This window comes from Halichoeres trimaculatus, unplaced genomic scaffold (genome assembly GCF_033239565.1).
Source record: "Halichoeres trimaculatus isolate MK-OKI-2021-1 unplaced genomic scaffold, fHalTri1.1 fHalTri1_scaffold_17, whole genome shotgun sequence".
Taxonomy (NCBI): domain Eukaryota; kingdom Metazoa; phylum Chordata; class Actinopteri; order Labriformes; family Labridae; genus Halichoeres; species Halichoeres trimaculatus.
In genome coordinates, this window is record NW_027437195.1 from 8,682,911 (window position 1) to 8,704,411 (window position 21,501).

General features: G+C 39.8%; 2 protein-coding genes across 10 annotated transcripts in view; both read right to left on the reverse strand.

Moving 5' to 3' along the window:
- Window positions 1-5,335, reverse strand: part of pxdn (peroxidasin) — an 86,837-nt gene extending 81,502 nt beyond the window's left edge. For both annotated transcript variants that reach the window (XM_074692315.1, XM_074692314.1), the window contains exon 1: window positions 5,083-5,335. In XM_074692315.1, the coding sequence (XP_074548416.1) occupies window positions 5,083-5,267 (185 nt within the window). In that variant the 5' untranslated portion in view covers window positions 5,268-5,335. The remainder of the gene's footprint in view (window positions 1-5,082) is intronic.
- A 2,586-nt stretch (window positions 5,336-7,921) lies between these two features.
- Window positions 7,922-21,501, reverse strand: part of myt1lb (myelin transcription factor 1-like, b) — a 154,129-nt gene continuing 140,549 nt past the window's right edge. For 6 of the 8 annotated variants that reach the window (XM_074691590.1, XM_074691595.1, XM_074691594.1 and 3 more), the window contains 9 exons: window positions 21,358-21,426; window positions 18,804-18,866; window positions 18,558-18,641; window positions 15,460-15,681; window positions 15,017-15,111; window positions 14,435-14,538; window positions 12,487-12,630; window positions 11,533-11,592; window positions 7,922-10,504 (listed from right to left, as the gene is read on the reverse strand). In XM_074691590.1, coding sequence (XP_074547691.1) covers window positions 10,364-10,504; window positions 11,533-11,592; window positions 12,487-12,630; window positions 14,435-14,538; window positions 15,017-15,111; window positions 15,460-15,681; window positions 18,558-18,641; window positions 18,804-18,866; window positions 21,358-21,426 — 982 coding nt within the window. In that variant the 3' untranslated portion in view covers window positions 7,922-10,363. The remainder of the gene's footprint in view (window positions 10,505-11,532; window positions 11,593-12,486; window positions 12,631-14,434; window positions 14,539-15,016; window positions 15,112-15,459; window positions 15,682-18,557; window positions 18,642-18,803; window positions 18,867-21,357; window positions 21,427-21,501) is intronic. The other 2 variants (XM_074691596.1, XM_074691593.1) reach the window with 1 other exon arrangement.

Consider the following 21,501-nt stretch of genomic DNA (forward strand, 5'->3'; position numbering starts at 1 on the left):
TAAAATTGATATTTTTGTTCAAATAAAAATTCATATTTTAGGTGAGTTGGACGCCATCTACCATGGCAATAGATGGCGCCGAAGAGCTACTGCACTGTTTGTTGGCCATAAACTGTACCACAAATCTAATCTTAAAGTATATTCAAAATATTTTATTCCTAAACTTGATGATGTGGGTTTTGATGCTGGAAACATCAACGTTTTCTCTCTGTTCTTGGGTCAGTTAGTTTACAAAACATTTTAAGTTTAATTTTTACAGTGTAGTAGACTGATAAAACAATACAGGAGGCCCTCGACTTGCGTGGTTCAAGACTTACTAGTTTCAACTTTACAATACCAATAAATATATGTACTTAAGAAAATAGAGACAGTTTTGAAGTTACCCCGCTCTGTTCGTAAGCTCCATTGAGGCGTACTAATTTTTGATGCGGAGTGCATATGAATACACAGCTACACAGTGTTACGCAGTCATCAGCATCGTCCACTTTGTCTTGAGTCGTCTGTTTTAATTGAAATGTCTATTTTAATTGTCTGTACTGTTTTCCCATGAATATAAAGTATAATACGTATAATACGTGTATTTTGATAGTGATTTAGAGATTTAGGAGGTATTTAGGGTAAAAATCTGACTTAAGTACAGTTACAGTTCATAAACTCAAAGAGATTCTTTTGTGTTTTATTTTAAACTTAATGGCAGAGTGACTGTGCTGTCTTTGTTAGAAATGATCCGTCACTTGAAATTTTATGTGTCTAAAAAAGTACTTGTAGTATTGGTGAGTACCCAAGAGAGAGTACTTGTACTGGTATCAATCTGAAAAAAAAAAAAAAGGTATCGAACATCTCTTGTTCTTGCCAGTACTCACCCCTACAAAGCATTGCTTTGAACAGCCGAATCTGAACTCAGTGGCATCTGTGAGTCAGGTTGAGCCCTGAGAAGACTTTAATTGCTGTTTAGATGAGCCTGAAAACAAAGTATTAGCATCACTTCTCTCCATGCTGTAGTCTCCTGGTGTGAGGTTGAGCCCTGGACAAAGCTCTTATTGTGTCAATGAATCTAATGTTCAGTAAAGGACTGACGTAAACAACTTAAATACAGCCGAGACAATCATATGACCATTCAATCAAAACTGGCTGAAGGGAGAAATACTTCTAAGCAAGAATGAATTTTGTTCCTGGAATATAAGAGGAGTTTTTTCTACTTCTCATCAGGTATTTCTGCCGGTCCGAAGGCACCTAAAGCAGATCATCTCACACGCGTTTGTTATTATTGTTTTAAATTCCTTCAGATGGCACGCTGCCAGCTCTGAGGAGGAATGCAGCACCTTCTTATACAGCGCATAGCTGCAGGTTAAGTGTCTGCACACACAAAAAGTCCTCACCTACGGTTACTTAATCCTGCAAAGCTCTCAGGATGTTCGGAACAGCTTGAACCCAGAGACCCTCTGCTGCTACATTAAAGCTTTAAATTAGAGGCTGTGCACTCCTCTTCAGACTCTGCTGAAAGACATGTTTCAGTCCTCTTCGCTACCATGTTATGAGGCTTAATTTGATCAACCACAGCAAGCAGACCGCAAACAGCAAGAACAAGCCTCCTCACATAAAGACAGTCCTATCAGCAGGGCCTGCAGAGCCTCCGCTCCGTGTTCAAGAAGCCTCCATCTACATACAGCCGACAATGATGTGTGGAACATTTTATACAGCAGGATGAGGGTAGGAGCTGCATTCATGTCCTGACACGACAGCCGAACGAGGGGGGAAAGCGACAAGTGGCTGCAGCTTCAAAGCACACCAGCATGAAAGCGTGTGGGAAAACACGGCGTGCTCTCCTGCTCTGATCGCCCTCAAACAGATTTAGACACATCCTACAGAGACCTACACAAGCCTTTCATTGCTGTGGGGATGCCTGGACTTTCATGTTCCCTCTGGGAGTAAAGGGGCAGGGGGGCACCATGGGCTTTCTTCCAGGCTGCCCCAGTATGGTAGTGACTAATTCGGAGAGTGCTGCAGCGGTTCAGGCTGGCTGAGTTGCCCCTTTGTCCCCTTTGCTTTAAGGCTGAATGGAGCTATTTATAGGTTCATGCATTATGGACTAAAATGCACAACAAGACCACACTGACCAGTTACAGACAAAGGGTGCTGCATGTTTTGGAGATTGAACAGATCTGGAGCTCTGAGTTCTCTCACTGTCGCTGTGAGAAAGTGCAGCAAGCAACATGAAAAGGAAATTGTTTGGTTGTGTGACTGCTGACAACCGGGACACATTCACAAGTACTTGTCTGGAAGAAGTATTTCCTTCCTTTCATCTCAGAGGGGAAGTCAAACATGGAGTTCAACCTATGCAACAAAACACTCCCAAAAAACACAGTTAGGCTCTGAGAGAGCTCCACACTGGGAGCACTGTATCGCGTCTAAGACCATGCTTACCCTGCAGGATAAAGGGACCTAAATCTATCTCCCTCACACGAAACCTGGCTCTGATTTTACAAGAGCTGAATAGCACAAATCACTAAAATAGTATTTTAGATTTGGTCAGAGCCTCATTGAGATGTCTCTCATCAGAAACAAATCAGATCCTTGGTGATGCAAACTTAAGCCTGGGTTAAACGTCTGCATCAAAGGTCAGTGTAGTCCCCATACCCACACAGAGGCCTACACACGAAGTCAACATGCAACTCCTCCTGTAACTATGATGTAAACTAGAAAAGCACTCAGAGAACGCAGACCTCCGCCAAGCACATTGTAATTTAGTCCTACTTTAATGTTACACTTCCTTTTATCAGACTGTCTGCTAGAATTTGCTGTTAGTTGCAGGTTTGTACGATAATTTGTTTCCTGACAGTGTTGAAAATTATGATGACCCAGTACATATTTCATATTCTACATCTTAGTATCCAGAATATTGCCAGGATCTGGATCCTACTTTTTACATCAGTCAGAAATTATGGTGACCTTGTCTTGTATTGTTTTGCGAAGCAACCCTACAATTTGTTGTGGAGTTATATACACATACGGTGAAAAGGGCCCTATCTTACAATGATAAAGAATCCTTTAGAAAAGTCCTGGATCCAGACGATGATCCAGATCACTTCAAAAATTTAATCACTTCTTCCTTATCTCATTGTGAAGATTTCCTGGAAATTTCATCAAGATCCGTTTGTTACTTTTTGAGTTATGTTGTTCACAGACAAGCAAACAGAGGTAGTGGAACTGCCCACAAATCCTGTGATTGGTCCACTGACGGGAATCATGTCTCCATCATGTAGCAGCATCAACAGAACATAACATGCTCAAAATTGTTGTAAAATCACAAAAATGCACCAGCTAGGAGAGATACATCAGAGTCAATGCAGAAGTATAAACCAGGTTTGAGTCTGAGCAGCCAAGCCATGCCAAGCCAAGGCTACGACATCACTCTTGAGCCTCATTCGTCCTGGAATGGGTGGGAGCCACTTGCACTCCTGTATCCATCGCTGAAAAGTTTTCTTTTTCCCCTTCTCACACAGAGTCACAATGCATGTCCACCTTTAAACTTTCATACTGACCCTGCAGCGGTGTAATACTAGTGTCATTTCACATTGCATCACAGTGGAAATACAGGAGCTCAACACACACTGGGTCTCAGCATCACAACTCTGTGACACTCTAAATATTTTAAAGGGAGTCAATGTTTCACCTTAAACTGGTGATAAGAAAAGGCTTTAGTGTGGAGGCTCCCCCTGCTCATCAGTCTGACATGAAACACTAAATCATACATGCTGGAGACATGTTGCTTCTACTTCATCGAGCTGAAAGTGACGTCTTTGTTGTTCCTCTGCTCAAGTGGGTCAATTCAGGACTGTGACCAGTTCACACAGGAATCTGACACAGGTCACAGAGAAAACAGTTGCAGTGTTCAAGTATCCAAATTTGAACACTTATGAGATATGATTTACACAGTTTGAGCGGGTTTAATGTCCTCAAGGTAACTTTTTGCATCACAGGATGCTGGTTCACACCACAGCAAGACGACTGGGATCTCTAATGTAGCTATAAGCGTGTTTGCACAAGTGTGTCGTTTAAAGCATTATGACCAAAATCAGACAAGTAGATCTCTACTGACAGCAGAGCAGCAAAGTTTATGAACCATTACAATGGAAAATTATGACAAGGGAGAATTTTTGTGCAACTGTGTCATCATTTACACCATCTAAGTCACTTTACATCAACTGGATGTTTTACGCTGCAGTTTTCTCGTTATTATCGGAATATTCAAGTGGACACAAGACACTGTGCTCCAAGAAAGTCTCCCTGACAGAAACAATAACCCAGTATCATCTCAGTTTCTGATTTCTTCCTGGATGGTGATGAAAAGTAGAGAATATAACTGCACAGTGCTATTCAGAAGCCAGGATAGCATGATGATGAAGTGCTCAGGGAAAGAAATAACCGACACTAAAGAGCACATGTACAGACCCCTCCTCAGATGAGTGGTTTAACAGATTTCTGAACTAAGGTGTGATGTTTTGCTCTGAGAAACATTTCCAGGACACTCCAAACATCCCTATGCATGTAAAGAAACTCTGCATCTAATCTGCAGCATGCCTGTGAGTTCTCTAACGTACAGTCAGACTTTATATGGTTTAGTAAAAGTAACAAAACACTTTCTTTACCATGCAGGAGATGTTAACACATGCAGGGATTCCTCTCTCCTGCAGAGTTCTCTAGTGAAGACTCTAACCCTCCACATTGCTCGCGGCTGACTTCACCAGCTGTGTGACCCTAAAAACCCTTTTCATTAACCTCTACAGCCAACAGCTGAACTCACTGGCAGGTGTCAGAACTTTGTGAAAACTTCCTCTGAGATTACAAAAACCTCTGCACCAACAGGACCCACAATCTCAGAGTTAGTGGTTTCACTTCACACTGAATGTGGTTGATTGAGATGCAAACCTTAACTCCATGCTGCACTGCTCAGACAATAGCTGCCAGTATAACTTCACCAGAGGCCTCGACTGAGGAGCGGGGCTGCACAGGCTTTGGGAGCATTCATGGCATTCCCGTGCAGTGTGCCTGCAGGCTCGATTCCCGGAAAAAGTTACTTACAGGATGGTAGTCTGAGGAGAAACTGCTGGTACGGTTTCCAGGTTTAGATGCATACATCTCACGGTGGTACGGAAGCATAAACAGCGACTCGGACAACTTGAAACGAGCTGAGGTCCGCTGCAGAGCACCAACAAAGCCGCCGAGAGGACGCACCGAGAGAGGAGGTGGGCAGCCCGCAGCGCCATTGCGAGCAGAGAGCCGAGCCGAGCAGAGACCGCCAGCTGCTCCTCTCACACACTGAGGGCTGAGGGAGAGGCAGAGAGAGCTGCTGCACACACACACACACACACACACACACACACACACACACACACACACACACACACACACACACACACACACACACAGGGGGGAGAGAGAGAGAAGCAGAGAGAAGTGGGGCAGTGTGTTAGACGCTTTAAGTCCATCAGGTCGCACAGAGGAACACCTTATCACAAATTAAATTAAATGTATGTAATTTCATAAAGAAAAATTCTCACAGCTATCTGACCTACCTCTAAAAGTTGCGATATATTTTCTACCTGCTGAGTTTAAAGTAATGTCCTGCTGCTAAAGTGAAAATCTCACAGCGCCCCCACTGGCCGACCAGGGTTTAAATCTTTGGAGCGGCTCTAGAGGCGCTTCACTGCAGAGGTCTGCAGAGGTGAGGGTCTGATGGTGGAGGTCAGTGAAGTGATGGTGGAGGTCTGTAGTCAGACACCTCATGAGTCTCTCTGTGGGTTGAGTTTTTGCAGCACTGAATTAAAACCAATTAGCTTGTTTAAAGGGTTTGTTTAAAGCTATCATTAATGTGTAAAACTGTCTCAAATTTCTTTGTGAGTCACTGAGAATTTAACGTTTTTTTCAGCCAGATCCTAGTCCTGACGGGGATGTCAAAGTCTTTATTGAAGGACAGCTTTTTGTTCTTTTTAGAATAGAAAGTTATTGTTGATAAGCAGAGGCATGTCCATTATAATGTGGCTAGTTATTAAGTTGTTATAGTAGTTAAATCTACAGTGAACATTAACATGACTTAAGAACTTTAAAACATTAACACTTGGTAAACCCTCATTTTTAAAGGTGCCGTAGAAATTAAGAAAAAACAAACAAACATGATAAATCCTGAATTTCTTTGAACTGTGATAGCAAGAGATTATATTGTTTAAACCTTCTTCTTTGGATTAAATTTAAATCCTGAATGGTTTGAATGTTTGATGTCATGTAAGCTCCTCCAAGCTAAGCAAACATATTTTTGACACTATAGTTTTAAAAAAAAGAAAAGAAGAAGTTAAATTTCAAACATTTGATACTTCTGAAACATTAAACCCATCGAACCAGCCCCTGGTGTAAGCTAAATAGCTCATAGCTGCTCCCGAGCACTGTAAGTAGCCCTTTGGCTATTAACAGCATACGATATTTTAAGATGTCACATTTAAAGTTTAATCTTAACTTAAATATCCTCCAAGAATTGAAAAAAAATATTGGTTAAAACAATGCAGCAATGTCTTTTTTGTCTGGTTGGCACAAAATCAAACAGGTTAGAATTATTACTTTCATGTCCTCAAACCTGTTTCGGCAACAAATAATTCAAACATTTCTTTGTTTATAGTTTGCTGACACCTGCTGGATGGTGCAGGCATTACACTCAATGTTTAGAAATATAACAAACCTGAAAACAATTAATGTGCATCTTACAGACTGGGGCTGTGTTTCTGATTGTTTGATCGTGAGGATTAAAGGTGTGTTGGTGGTTCACAGGAGCTCTGAGATGACAGTCCAGCAATCCCACCCGCCAAATCAGCTCTGTGCCCACCTCAATACAAAAACACAGCACCAGGGCATCCATCAAAGTGGTATTTTGGCTTTGATGGTTTTTTTTTTTTTTTTTTTTAATAGTAGCAGATAGAGGTGAGCCGCCTATATTAATATCCAGACAGATCTGGATCAAGAGTGCAAATGAAGCAGAATGAAAGGATGAATCCGATTCAGAAATTGTAGCTAAAGACAATTTAAAAAATGAGTTTAAGGGAAAAGATGAAGAACAGGACATCACATCAGAAAAAAATAAAAAGCTAAAGGGACGTAGTGCAATGAAAAAAATAATACATTTATCAAGTGAAGAATAAGTGGACATAGAAAAAAAAGAAAACCTGACCAAAAAAGGGCATCAGCAGAGGTCTTGGGATGAATATACTAAGAGCAAAAAAATAATTACAGAAACCCTTAAAGGTCCTAATTTATACATTTTATTTTCTGTTTTCTTGAGATCCTCACTTTTTTGTCTTGACTATAGGGTTATTTATCTCGCTGTGTTGTGCTTTCCATACTGTAGCAAATACATAAAGAAATACAGAAATAAGCTTCACTCAGTTTTGTTGGCAGTGGTAGAAAGGCAGCTTGGCAGCTTGGCAATCAACCTTGTGATATAACTATTAAATTGCCAGAAAAATATACTTAAACCAAGAAATCATAAAAGTAAGTCAAGATCTTGAGAAAGCAACTGAAAACAGAGAAAAGAAATGTTTTTTTAACATTGCCTTTAAAGGCTTTCGTAACAACAAAAATATAAATAAATAAAATAAATGAGTTATGTTAAACTTAAATGTAATAAAATGGAGAAAAGGTGAAACCACATAAAAGTAGGACTGTAAGTTTTAAGAGTGATTTAACATCTGTCACTGGCTCCATGCTGCGCGTCCTCAGGGAGCTGGCATTGTGCAGTGTGAATTTGCTGACACCTGCTGGTGGAGGAAAAACCTGCAGCCATCAGAGCGTGAACAGAGAGACACACAGCAGTTTCACAGGCCTCTGGCAACACATTTTTTCTTTATTCAGAGTAAGATGTGTCAACATCCAGCATGACAAAAATTGTACAAAGTTCACAATTTATAAATGAAATATCACAGCAACTTGTGATCTCACACATTTATAGCAAAATTAAAATGTCAACAAATCCATGCTGTGTAGTACAAAAATAAATCAAACTTCAGTTCCACAGAGAGCACAATAGTTTATACAAAATCCTGTCTTTGTTAATGGTCACTGAAAACAATCTCAAAATGAATCGGCTCAAATAAAATAATAAACTCTGATGAATTCACAATAATTTATATGAAAAGTCAGCTTTCTAAATATGTGACGACCTTTTTGTGTTCCCTATAGATAGTCACAGATAACTCTATTCAGTTTGTTATTTATGTACCAACGTCAGATGAGCAGCCGGTTTGTGCTTTAAAATCCCTTTTTCCCTTTTTACTGATAATGAGAATTAATTCAAAAACTGGTACTAGCTATTACTCTACTGAAGCATTACTATATTGGCAAAAAGCTGCAGACACGATGCTGTGGAAAAAGGCGTATGCAGTCATGGATGATGGGTAGTAGAGTCCTGAAAGAGGACAGTAAAGTACAATAGATGAGATCTGATCAGGTGAACGACGAGCACCTTTTGCATTAGCTCTTAAAAAGGCAAATTCTGAACATGATCGCTAACAACTAGAACAAAAAGGAGGGGTGGCGCCGGATTGTGTCACCCCTCGAAGGTCTCGTTCACCATTCTTCCACTTTTTTTAAAACCTTGAATTGATTGACTATTTAATCCTTTGTACAGTGATTAGATATAAAGTGCTGCTGGGGGATAACTTCATCTTCCTAAAACATAGCAAAAAATGAAACAACATTGTTAATGTTTTTACACTTGATAATAGCCTACAGTATAACTGCTATGGTTATAATCCTCCTCCTCCTCCTCTCTCTGATTTCAAGTCCCTGTTCTTCCTCTCAGTGGTACTAAATCCACGCCTGCAGTGGCTCCAAGCAGTTGGCTGCTCCGATCCTGTGCCAAAGAGGTCACCTGGAAAAATTGCACGCCGCCGTACGTAAGGATAATATCTTCAAGGACAAGTGCAAATAGTCTACTGGCACATAAGTGGGGACAGTGACCCTGTAAGTCCCGCTGTCATACTCTATAAATACTCTTTACAAAACCCTCTGACACCCTCCTCTCAGGCTCTCGGGTACTGCTTTTACGTTTCTGTAACAACATCAAAACATGGAAACGAAGGTGTCCCTGTGCAAAATCGTACAGAAAAAATGTGGAACTCAAACTTTCGCTTCTCAAACGCAACGTCCAGGTTCCCCTCCTCCTTTTTTAAAAAGACTTTTTGTATTAAAAGATTTGTATAAAAATCAATATTTTACATAGGCTATATTAAAAAGATTCATGTTACCCCGCTATGCTTATAAACAAGAAATTGCATATTCCCACCTTTTTTTTCTTTGCAGATTGCATCCCGTACCGACTATAAACAATTGATTTTGTTATTATATTGCTGAGACATTTCTTGATCCGAGCAAGTCTCAAAATTGAGCAGGTTTGTCACTAGAAAGAATAGATTGTAGCTCTTGCCTTTACACATCGTTTCTATTTGAGTTTAGGATGAGCATGTGAAGAACATGCACCGCACAGACGTGCTCCTCTAGGAGTCAATTTGTCCTCCTAGACTATGGGATTTCCACCATCAGGTTTCCGTGTAATGATGTTTACAATATAACTGTTCAAACATACATTCATACAAACATCAGGTCTGTTTCCTCTCCAGTTCATATACAGCACCAATTAAAAATGCCCCCACCTACAGCTACACATCTTTTTTTTTTAATAAACACAAACATTTTCTCAAGCATTATCAGAAAATAAAGCAATATGCAAACCAGTTCTTGCTCTGGAACAATCTACACGCAAGAAGATGAAGAAGAAGAAGAAGTAGAGGAAGAAGAAGAAGAAGAAAAAAACATCTAAAATCATCCAGTCCAAAATCCGCCAGAGGAGAAAAAGAGGTTGCTTCCTCCTCGCTTGTATAGTTTCCCCGTTTGATTCTCTGTCCAGTGTTTTCCTCTAAAGCGCTCTGTTTGTCAAGCAGTAAAAAGAACTTGCGTTCAGTTATCGTTAGCTTACTGTTCAGGAATATACACTAAAAATGTGCATACATGAGCAGCTAGAAACATCACATGACACTATGTCAGCTCATATGAAAACGTACAAAATGTGAATGTCCTCGAAAACTATTTTGCCGTTTTTTCTTTTGTGTTCTTCCTCAAAGCAAGGCCCAAAAAAAAAGAAAAGAAGAAGAAAGAAAGTCGTATTTAAGGTCTTTCTTAGCATAATACCTCTTTTTTCAGAGAACAGAATTCAGAATATATAACACTATATAAGTTACTGCACCGGACTGAGGGGATCAAACCGTCACGGCCTGTTTCTGTGAGGATCTGCTGGGGGACAAAGTCTCCCTCGGCTCAGTGGTTACACTTGGATCCCTTGGACTGCTTGCTTGATGTTCTCCAGAAGGGCTTTGTTTTCTGGGCTCTGGTACTGGTCTTGGTTTGTGTAGATATCTGTCAAAGTCGTCACATAAGCATCAAAGTTCTGCTCGCTGATCGGATCCTGCGGGACAAAAGACGACAAAGAGGTGATGAGGTGGAGGAAAATCAGATTATTAGCATATATTATCTGAAGTTACAGGAGGAAATATCTGCAAATAAATAAATGCCACAGTTTGGGTCTCTCTGTGCTCTTAGTTTGGTTTATGTAAAGTAAAAAATGTAAAAAATGAAATGTCTGAACTGAAGTCAACAGCTTTAGGCTTGAGAGGAGCTTTTAGTTTCTGTTGACTTTTGGCGCCATCTGTAGGCAAAATGGAAAATCTTCATGCGATGCTGTGACATGTCAGGGTGGTGCATTTGACCTTTTTGTATTTTAACCTTCAAATGCATCACTCACTGGGAAACAGCATGTTGTCAATAATCTAGTCTTACACTCAGGCCCCGTCTCTTGGGCATGAAACCTAGACCACCAGGCCATACACCTGCACCCCTTATTTTGTGCGGGTTAGTAAACAACTTACTATGAAAATAGTTATTACCAGGGGTAGGAGAAAAAAAAATATCAATGTATTTTAAATCATGTTTTTCTTTTATCATTTTTTTTTACCCTTTTCCCCCAAATTTAAATCCTTCATTTTAGTCTTTGTTTATGAGGTGGGTTGGAAAAAAGTTGAGATGTCAGATAAATCTGAAAAACTGATTCACAGAAAAAAATATGCCTCCTGGTAGTCTGTAGACTTCATCTTTTTTACAGGGTCTGGTGTTAAAGAAGCAAACTAAAAATTGGACCTATTGAACTATTTAATTTAAACCAAATCGGCACCGCTAAAACTGTAAAAGAACTGAATCAGGAGAAAAGCATATTGTCCCAGCACCAAGCAGTTATTGAGGGCTTCTATGCAGTTTATTTTGTCTTTTTGTCCTTTCTTAATATCTGTCTTTTGAAACATACATGCTACAAAATGTAGCACTATTTCATCATGTCATTTTAGTGTTAGTCAGTCGAAGTTAAATTTCTTCCTTCCTCTCATAAAATATGAGGACAAAATGCTTGAATAAAAAGCATGAGCAGAGGTGTTATAAACTCACTTGCTGGTGCAGCTGTAGGCAGCTGTTCCTCAGAGGAGGCTCTTTGTGAGCCAGTGGTTTCTATGGAAGAAGAGGAGGGACACATTTCTGTTAGTTTGCTTAGAGACACTTACCAGTAGTTTTTATTTTTAAGTTCAAACACTACGTGACAGTGAACGACATAAAAAATACATGCTGAATAGTCAATCAGAGCACAGGTTACATAAAAACATAAATAATGTTGAAGGATGGTCTACAAAACAAAAACAAAAACAAGCTCATGGCATCTCAAGTGTTACACAAGGAAACATCTGGAAAATTTGATTAATTCCATTTTTACAATTTTTTTAAATCATAAAACTATAAAATAAAATAAAATAAAAAAAGAAGATGTTTGTAAAAGCTAGAAAAGGATTCAAAATAGAGAAGTTGTTAAAGCTTTGCCAAGAAGTTCTGACAATAAAAACAAAGAGTGGTGTCACAAATGGTGAAACAGGACGAAACTGTGATAACAATACAAAAAAACTGAACAAAACACATTTACTTTCTCAGTCAGATGATACGATAATGAAAGCAAATCAAAAATGTGTTCAAAGCATAAAGTTAGAGAACTTTCTAACAGTCATTCCTTAAAAAATCAACTTTGCAAAACACAACATTCATGGTTCATTCCAGCTTTTAAAAAGCAAAAACTTTGATACAAACTTTGAAGGTAAAGCTTAAAAGCCATTTTCAGCAGACTGAGTTAAGTTTTTTTTTAAATTAATTTTTCAAATTTGCTAGCACTGTAATTTATCCAATCAAATCTCCAATCGAACTCCCTCTCAGTTTGGAAAGACAAGCAATGCTTCACATTTTAACTTGAGCATGCACAACAAGCTGCGCTTCCATATGCATTAATTCAACAAGCTGCTATGATGCTACGTTCAGCTATGTTCTGCAACTTGCTGGCTTGCCGTTCCTGGTGGCCCTTACCATATGAGGGAGCTGGACATTAGCTAAACTGTTTATCAGTGACTGGCTGAGGTTGGCCAGCTCATGCAGGAGAGATTCATTTTGCTGTTCAATCACCTTGTTTTCCTCCTCTATGGACTTCAGGTTGGACTCCATGGTTGTGATCTGAGGAGAGGAGGGGTGGGTGACAGGATGTTACTGTACAGCTTTTTATTCACAGAGGTATTTAAATCCAGACTAACAAAGAGACAAAGACAAGATCAATACAGGACTGTGAAAACCTGCACAATTTGTGACAAAAGGCAGTCGTAGAAACAAAATAACTGTAACTGTTTACCAACAAAGTGAGAGCGCTCCATCTATGAGAGAGTTACAGGTCAAAACCCACTCTGTTTACTTTTTTTTTTTAACCACCCAATGAATGGCCATGAGCTCCAGATCTGATACATGAACTTTTAAAAAAAGTTAGATAATCACTTCACCTAACAAAGATCAGGAAACTAATCTTATCCCATCCAGAAACCATATAGCATTGTGTTGTGTCTTGATGTATCGTTTGTATCGTGCAGTGACTTGACTTATCTTATTGGATCATGTCATATTGTGAAGTATTTTATCGTATCTTGTCTTGATGTATCTTCTTATTTCGCATGTCTTATTGTACCTTGTCTTTTTAAATCATCACGCGTTCTGTCTTGCCTACATTTTAGATCTTATCCTCTCCCGTCTTGATGTATTTTATTGTATCTTATCTTGACATATCTGATTGTATCGTATCACAATGTTTCCTGTCTCTACATATCTTATTGTATCATAACCTGTCTTGTCTTCATGTACCTTATCACTTTGTGTCTTGATGTATCTTACTGTATTGTGGCTTCACATATCTGATCATATCACATTGTGTATGAGCTATTTTACAAAGGTGTTTTTTTTGTTTTATTTATCTATTTTATTTTATTTTATTTATTTATTTATTTATCTATTTATTTATTTATTTGGGGGGGGGGGTCACACAATCACCACAGGGGGCACTTTAGGTAAACTGGCAGGTGGATACTACAAGAAGGGCACAGGTGAATTTGGGCAATGGGAAGAGTACACAGTTTTTACTGCTAATCATGATGTCTCACACATCCTTCTGACTTTTTGGGTTTTAAGCAGGAGGTGTCAGGAAAGTTACCACAGGGATAACTGGCTTGTGGCGGCGAAGTGTTCATAGCGACGTTGCTTTTTGATCCTTTGATGCCGAAGCAGAATTCACCAAGCGTTGGATTGTTTACCCACTAATACGATTTAGACCAACGTGAGACAGGTTAGTTTTACCCTGCTGATGATGTGTTGTTGCAATAGTAATCTAGCTGGTTAAAAAAAAAAAAAAAAAGTTTTCAGCGCGTCAAAAACATTTTACTCCCATACCCAGACATCAACTAAAACCTGGCCAGAACAGTTTCTACACATTGTTTTCTTTCTTGATGTATCTTACTAAATTATACCATGTTGTGTCTTGACATATCTGATTGTATATAATTTCTAGCCTTGGTGTATCTTATCTTGTCTTGAGCTATCAAATTGTATGACACTGTATCTTGTTGTGTTGTGTCTTGATGTATCCAATCATATCTAGTCTTTACATGTGGTGTTGCAATGTGTCGCGTCGTGTCTTGACTTATCTTTCCTGTGGTTTTGTATCATATCCTGCGGCGTGATGTTGTGTGCCGTAATGTCATAAAAACTCTGAAAGTTTTATCTTATATTAACTGAGCCCAAAAACTCATTGAGTCAAGGATCCCTGAGGTAATCAATCAAATGAGTGGTTAGGTTGTTTTTCCACAAAGTTAAACACTTTGTAACCCATTAAGGAGCCCCCTGCTGGCCATTAGAAAGAAAGCAGGTACACAGCACTCCAACATTAGCTATGTACACAAATACCGTAAATAGTAAATCTGTTTTATAAGCAGTGACTTACCTGTGTTCTGAGTTTGATCATGTCTGCTTCAACTTGTGAATTTGATTCACTTAAATCTTTGATTTCATCATCCAGCTGTTTGATGTCCTCGTCATGCTCCAGTCCTGCAGGGGGAAGAAACACATTACTACAAAGCCTCTGGTGTGTATTTGATTAATGTAGAGATTAAACAATGACACACTAAGTGACTATGACTGAGATCTCTGCTGGACAGAAGTGGGTCAGGTAACTGAGGCTGGTTAGGACTCAACAATCTCACTAACAAACAACATTAGGAGCCCGGTGGAAACAATGAAGCACACAATCAAGCTGTGGGGCAGACGTTCAGTGGACGTTTGGGTGCTTTTATGAAAGCTCAGCTCTGTTCCTCTATTCTCATTATTTACACTCCAAACCCTGAACAGCAGTTTATTTCCAATTTCAGCCATTACTCGGACAATACCCACTGTACACACACAAACACACACTCACTCCTGATTGGTTTGTTATCTGAAATTGGAATTCTGTTCGGCAAATCACTGAGCATCCCTGCTCCTGATTGGCTGGATTGTGTGTAAGTGAGTGGGCAGTAGCTGCGGTTACCGTTGCTGGCTCGTTGCTGCTTTATCGTGAGCATCTCCACTCCGGAGAGCCGGGCTTTCCTCATGGCCGAAGTCGCTCGTGGACAACCAGAGAGACTACAGCAAAAAAAAGAAGAAGATAATTTAGTTATATTCTGCTTATTTTATGTCATTTTATTGCCATGTCAGAAATTAGGAGAAGAGGACTTAAATTTTAGGTGTGGATTGCAAACATTTGGCTATTTTTTAAGGCACAGATTGGAAGTTGTGGAGTAATGATTGAAAATAAATGTTCTTCTGTGTTTTGTGGAAGTGTTAAAGCTGATTATTCAGGTCATCTGTAGATACTTTAACTGCCTTGTGAAGGGCTGCATTCATCCTTATCTTCAGATTAACACTTCTCCTGTGCTCTCATTACTTTATTCTTCAAAGAAAAATTCATCTCTGTTTGCTCTTGGAACCGACCTGCGATGTGTCAGGAAGCTTCCGCTGACGTGTCCCGAGCCGTCGCAGCCCGGCGTGGGGCAGGACATGCCCTCTGTTTTCCCAGACTTCCATGTGAACTGGATGCCGTTCAGGTAGCCGTCCTTTTGTCTCTTTGCTGCGATGGGACACCCTGACGCACTTCTGTGGGATGCATACTTCCCTGTCACATGCCCCTGACCGTCACAGCCTGGAACTGGACACCTGGGGAGAAGGGGAAGGGAAAGGCAACACTTATTTATCTGTTTATTAAAGCACAACAAGACCTGAAGTCCCAGCTTTAGGCTCTCTGTACACACTACAGTCTGTTTGCCTCCTGAGTACCAGAGCACCATTCACTGTATGAGCCAATATCATTTTTCTGTTTCCCTCGATCTCCTCTGCTTCGATATAAACACAGATAGCATCATCTTATTTAAAGCTGTCCCACTGGCAGTCTTATCACAGTTTGGGACTGCTGACAGAGCATCAACACCACTGCTAATCAGATGCAATGAGGCAGTAAATTATTCCAAATGTCAAACCTCGCAGAATGGATTATGGGGAAAGCTGGCTACAGATGTGAACGAATCACTCCTGTCTGCACACAGCAGCGAGCTGGTTTGACTTGGTGACTGCACAGAGGAAAGAGGAGCTGCTGTCCTCGGTAGTGTCCTTTACTCTGGAAGTTCAGAGATTTTCCTCCATCACTGTATGCTGACCTGATGTCAGATTTTAGCATGTCGACTGGAGATGTGTAGTCTCTCTGTGACTCAAGAGTAAAAATCAGGGCTGATACCAACGTTTAGAAAAAGCTTCTTGGTAGGGTCTTCTTCTTCTTTTTTTTTTAAAATGGTTATGTGTTGAAGTTCTCTTTCAGTCCTTTCTTTAGTTTATTACTATGACTGCATGTACCCCATTCCAAAGAGCACTTCATTTTTCAGTCAGTCATGTTGCAAAAGGGCGGAAAATTTCCAGTAATTGTCAGGACAGTGTTCTGAAAATTTCCATTGGAATTTTTGGCTTGGGAAAATTTGAATTTTTTATTCTATATTTATTTCTTTCTAGTCATCAACTTGAATGAGGTTTTCATCCAAGAGGATTTTGGTTGAAACACCATGATAAAAGCAAATTCAACTGTGTACCATGAGCCACAAGTGCAAACATTTCTAAGTACAATCTAGGCTACTACAGCTTTCCCATTGAGACCACATTTCTGGATTTGGAGTCTAGAAGTCAAGGTACATTTTGTTGATAGGACAGTGTTAAATATATTTCATGGTATGGTAATGGACACATTTAAGTTAAACTAACAAATGCTCGTAAAATTTGTGTCTAATTTTTAGAGGCTAGCTAGAACAAATATGTATGCCTACAGTCATGACAGTTGGACTCAGGAAAAGTTCCCTGAAAATTTAAATTGTTTAATTTAAAATTTCTGCATTAGACATATTGGCATGCATGTATGCTTACAGAAAATCAAAATGTTCAATATCTATGCATGTTCACGACCAGACAAATGTATGTAAGTTAATACCCTGAAAATTCCCATTAATTCCTGTTAATTTCAGAAAATTCTCAAGGAAAGTTTCCAAATTTGAAAATTCCACAAATTTTGCAACCCTATTGTGATTTATTATTTTTGATTTCTACACAAATTTGATATGCTATTATACCAGGGATGGGTGCTCCAGATGGGAATTTCAAGCAAATATACTACTTGCCAATTATCTGAACAGTTCCCCAACCCCTGCTGACATAAGGAGATAGATTTGATGACTGTGCAAGAGTTTCTAGGCTACTTAAAAATGATGTATGAGGGGATATATTCTACATATTCTAGTTTTACAGAACAAAGTTTGCCTTCAACCTCACTTTTTGATGATGATCTTAATTTCCTCCCAGAACTCTGCAAAAGTCTCTGTTTTCCTCCAGTATTGAGCCTCACAGTGCAGTATCTGTTTTACAGGCGCAACTGCCACTGATGGTTTATCATTTATGTGTAATATTTTGATGCTATTATGGAAGTTTTACATTACTTTGAGGCTCTACAAGCACTGTCTGGCAGTTATATTTCATCACAACCAAGGTGTGGTAAAAACATCTTAAAAAATTCATTTTAAAGACAAAATGATAGTCACACGGACAATGACATTTATAATTTTTGAAAGATAATACAAATATACAAGAACCACAACTCATCCATAAATAGTAACCTCCCTTTAAATACAAAAAAACCCCCAAAACTAGGGAACCTAACAGCTTTTTGCAGTTTAAAGCAGCAGCTAGCCAAACAATCTTTTTCTGTTTGACTTCAGAACAAAAATCTGGACCAAGGATTGGGATTCGGCTAGAATTGCCCCCTTTAATATAAATATACATGCCTGAACACCTTTTTATACTTTGACTAAATCAAAGTTGCCTACGTATTTGTTTCAAAGGATATTTCCATGTCAACAAAGCCCCCTGTGAGGGATTGCAGTGACACACTGTCCTCTGAATCCTACAGACTGAAAAGATTGAGAATGGAAAGGCGTGTTATTTGTGCCTTTGCACCACCAGAGAAATCAATGCTGCTGCTGCTGGGTTCAGGCCAGAGGAGCCCATTGTGGGATTTAGGTAGAGTCCAATCAATCTCTCTGCCTCTATCTCTCCATCTGTGCTCGCCTCTCTGTCTTTCCTTACCTGTGTGTGTGTACCTGTGTGTGTATGTCTGCACGAGTTCACCAGAGACTGCACAATCTCCTCTCTCTAAACTGCTCCAACCTTCTGAAGTTTCTTCTGCACCGTCAGATTTGGGATGAAACTTTACACTCATTTGTCTTGTCAGAGCTAACGCTGATTTATTCCTGCTTGCATCAGTGTGCGCCTGAGAATAATGTGCTAACAAGGAAGCTGTACGCTGCTCTTTTGCTCTCATTCACACAGCTTACTTGCATCACTCTTTCGTGGGAAACATAACGTCCTGTTGTGTATTTCTTTTGGGAATTGTGGGGTAAGCTGTGAGGAGTGAGCAGCGTTGGTAGCAGGAGGAGGAGGAGTGTCAGTTCAGGCTTTTTCAGAGGCAGAGAGAAGAATGATGATCCTTGTCTGTACTGTACCTGATAGGCTCCTGGTCCTCCTTGTTCTCTTTACTGTGGATGATCTTTATCCCACTTTTCCTGGCCCGCGGACACCCTGAGAGACTGCAGATAAATGACAGTGTTACAAAGCTGAACATACAGTGTGTGTATGTGTGTGTGAGAGAGACAGAGGAGAGGAAAGGTGAGGTAAGAACTTTGGGACATTGTGTGAGAGGGAAAAGACAGAGAAGATGTTTGTATGCTGCAGAGAAGTCGTTGTCGTACCTTCTGTGTGAAGCGTAGTTGCCAGTGATATGTCCCGAACCATCGCACCCTGGTGTCGGGCACCTGGGGCAGAAAACACAAGAAAGGGCTCAGGGCCTACAGCAACAGTTCACCCTGTGTCATGCACCAGATTTAGAGCCCCTTCAGGCTTTGTTATGTCCTTTGTCTACTTCTTTTTACAGGATATTACTGTATTTACGGTAATATTACACAGTATGACATAAGGAGGGCCTGCGTCATGCAGAATGGGCAGGGTTGAATATCACTGTGTTCACGTGCAGCTTAACTTTCTCCTGTAAGAAGAAATCTCTTCCCTAACTAACGAACACAGCAGTTACAGCTTATGTTGTGCAACAGAAAGTTAAAGCTCTTGTGAGCAATTTTCAGTTCATGTTGATTTTGGCACCCCCTGTGGACAAAGTGGTACCTTTTAGCTCTTAGCTGATTTTTTTTCACTGCACATGTATAATTAACGCTATCTGACAAGCTCTCATCTTGTGCTTTTAAAGTAGTGACACCTATCACTGGTTTGCTGCAGGGAAAGTAAACAGAGGCTGTTTCTGTGTGCTGTGAATCCTCTCATCAGTGCTCTACCTCCTCACAGCTGTTACAAGCATCAAAAACTACATCATATAAATAGTCAGTCTTGTTACTGATGGTTTTATCTGCTTCTTTAGGTCATAAAGAAGTATCACTTTTAATTCCCATCTGATATAAAACCTTTCATATGGGCTGTAAGTATTGAATACTTGACTTTTTCCATCCTGCTGGGATGCTATTTTTTCTCAGGCAGAAAGATGAGACATGCTTTCATCCAAAACAATAAAAGTAGAAAACACTCATACATATATTTTTTTTTACATTTTGTATGAAAGCATATTTTAGTCAGAGGTGCACACAAACTAGCAAATTTTAAGGAAAATGACAATATTAGTCTGAAATTAGTATTGATCTAAAACCACTCTGTGCACATTTCATACTTTTATATTGGTCCTTTTCATATTTCTTGTGGTGTAACAGTCCTTGACATTTTTTTATGGGTTCATTGATGTCAAAATGTGTGATTGTCAATGACTTAAAACAGTGTTTCTCAAACTATTTCAGACCAAGGATCACTTATCCCCCTTCAAAAACACACACACGGACCACCAAGTGAAATAACCCAAGAACAACAGCCCAGATAACAAACTGATGCATTATAAGCCTGCATTGTACGTGTCACTATGGGCACTAATGTTAGTTTCCATGGTGTCCACAATGCTTGCTGCGGCTGAATCATCTCGCCGCTTGTTAATGGAGTAAAATTAGCTTTAAAGTTTTCTCTGGGAGGGAGAGGAGTACAAAAAAACCTTCTGTGAGTCCTGTCAAACTTGTCATTAATTTTTCATTTTATTTTAAGCTATTCCAGAAAAGGTGGTGCAACGGTTAGCGCTACAGCCTCACAGCAAGAAGGTCACCGGTTTGATTCTCACCTGACCCGGGCCTTTCTGTGTGGAGTTTGCATGTTCTCCCTAAATTGTCCACGGATGTGAGAGTTTGCGTGTGAAAGGTTGTCTGTCTCTGTATGTCAGCCCTGTGACTGACTGGTGGCCTGACTGACCAGTCCAAGGTGTATCCCACCCTAAGATAGCTGGGATAGGCTCCAGCCACCTGGGACCCTGACCAGGATAAGCGGTATGGAAAATGAATGAATATTCCAGAAAAACAAAAACACAATTTACAGAGCAATTTAGCAGACCACTGGGGGGCGCTGGTGGACCACTAACAGTTCACGGACCGCAATTTGAGAAACACTGACTTAAAACACCCTGCTGAGTTTCATTTTCGTAATTTGTAATTTTCGTATTGTGCAAAAGGATAATTAAATCCTTAATATTCAATTTAGACACCCTTGTTTTAGCATTTGTTCAAAGAAGTTGGTCACGAAGCAAGCTGACATCAAAAGTTCGGTTCAAAGATATGTGAATATTTGGTGATATCTAGCAGTCAGATTCTTGGCAGAAACACTCCTTTGCTCACCCCTCCCGTTGATGAAGTGATGGTGGCTTTGAAGGATGAAGAAGTTGTAAGTATGCTTGAAAATTATTCAATGCAAATTGTTTTGCACGCAACCCATTTGTGCCTATTTTTTACACCCTGTCTTCACGCAGAAACTCTGGGGAATGACTTCATTTAGGATGACCTGCATCTTCTTTACTCTCGAAATCTGTCCTCTGTACTTTTAAAAGTGAGGCCTTTTTTATTAGGCAGAACCAAAAGAAACCATTGGGAACAAGATTTACAACTTTTATACTGTAATTTTAAAAATAAATTTATGCTGTGAGAGGGTACAATAAAAGCAAGGGGAGGTTTCTTGTCAGATGTGAGAATGAAGGAGGTATTGTTTGTCCACAAGGGGGCACCAAACTCCAAACATACAGAAAGTTCCTTATAGGTGTTTTTATTGCTCTAATCATGAGCACACATTTTCCATCATGTTTGACGTGCGTTGGATTGACCTTACCCCAACAGAACGACAGCACACATAAATCAAACATATCTCAGAGAGTCTTACTTGAGCTCCTGTGCGTTGTTGGCCAGCATGCTTCGAATGCTTTTATCAGCTAAAGGGCAACCTGAGAGACTGAAAAATACACCAGAGGACATTAGTTACACAGAAACCACAAGTTACCCCAAAAACCACCTCTCAGGCACAAAC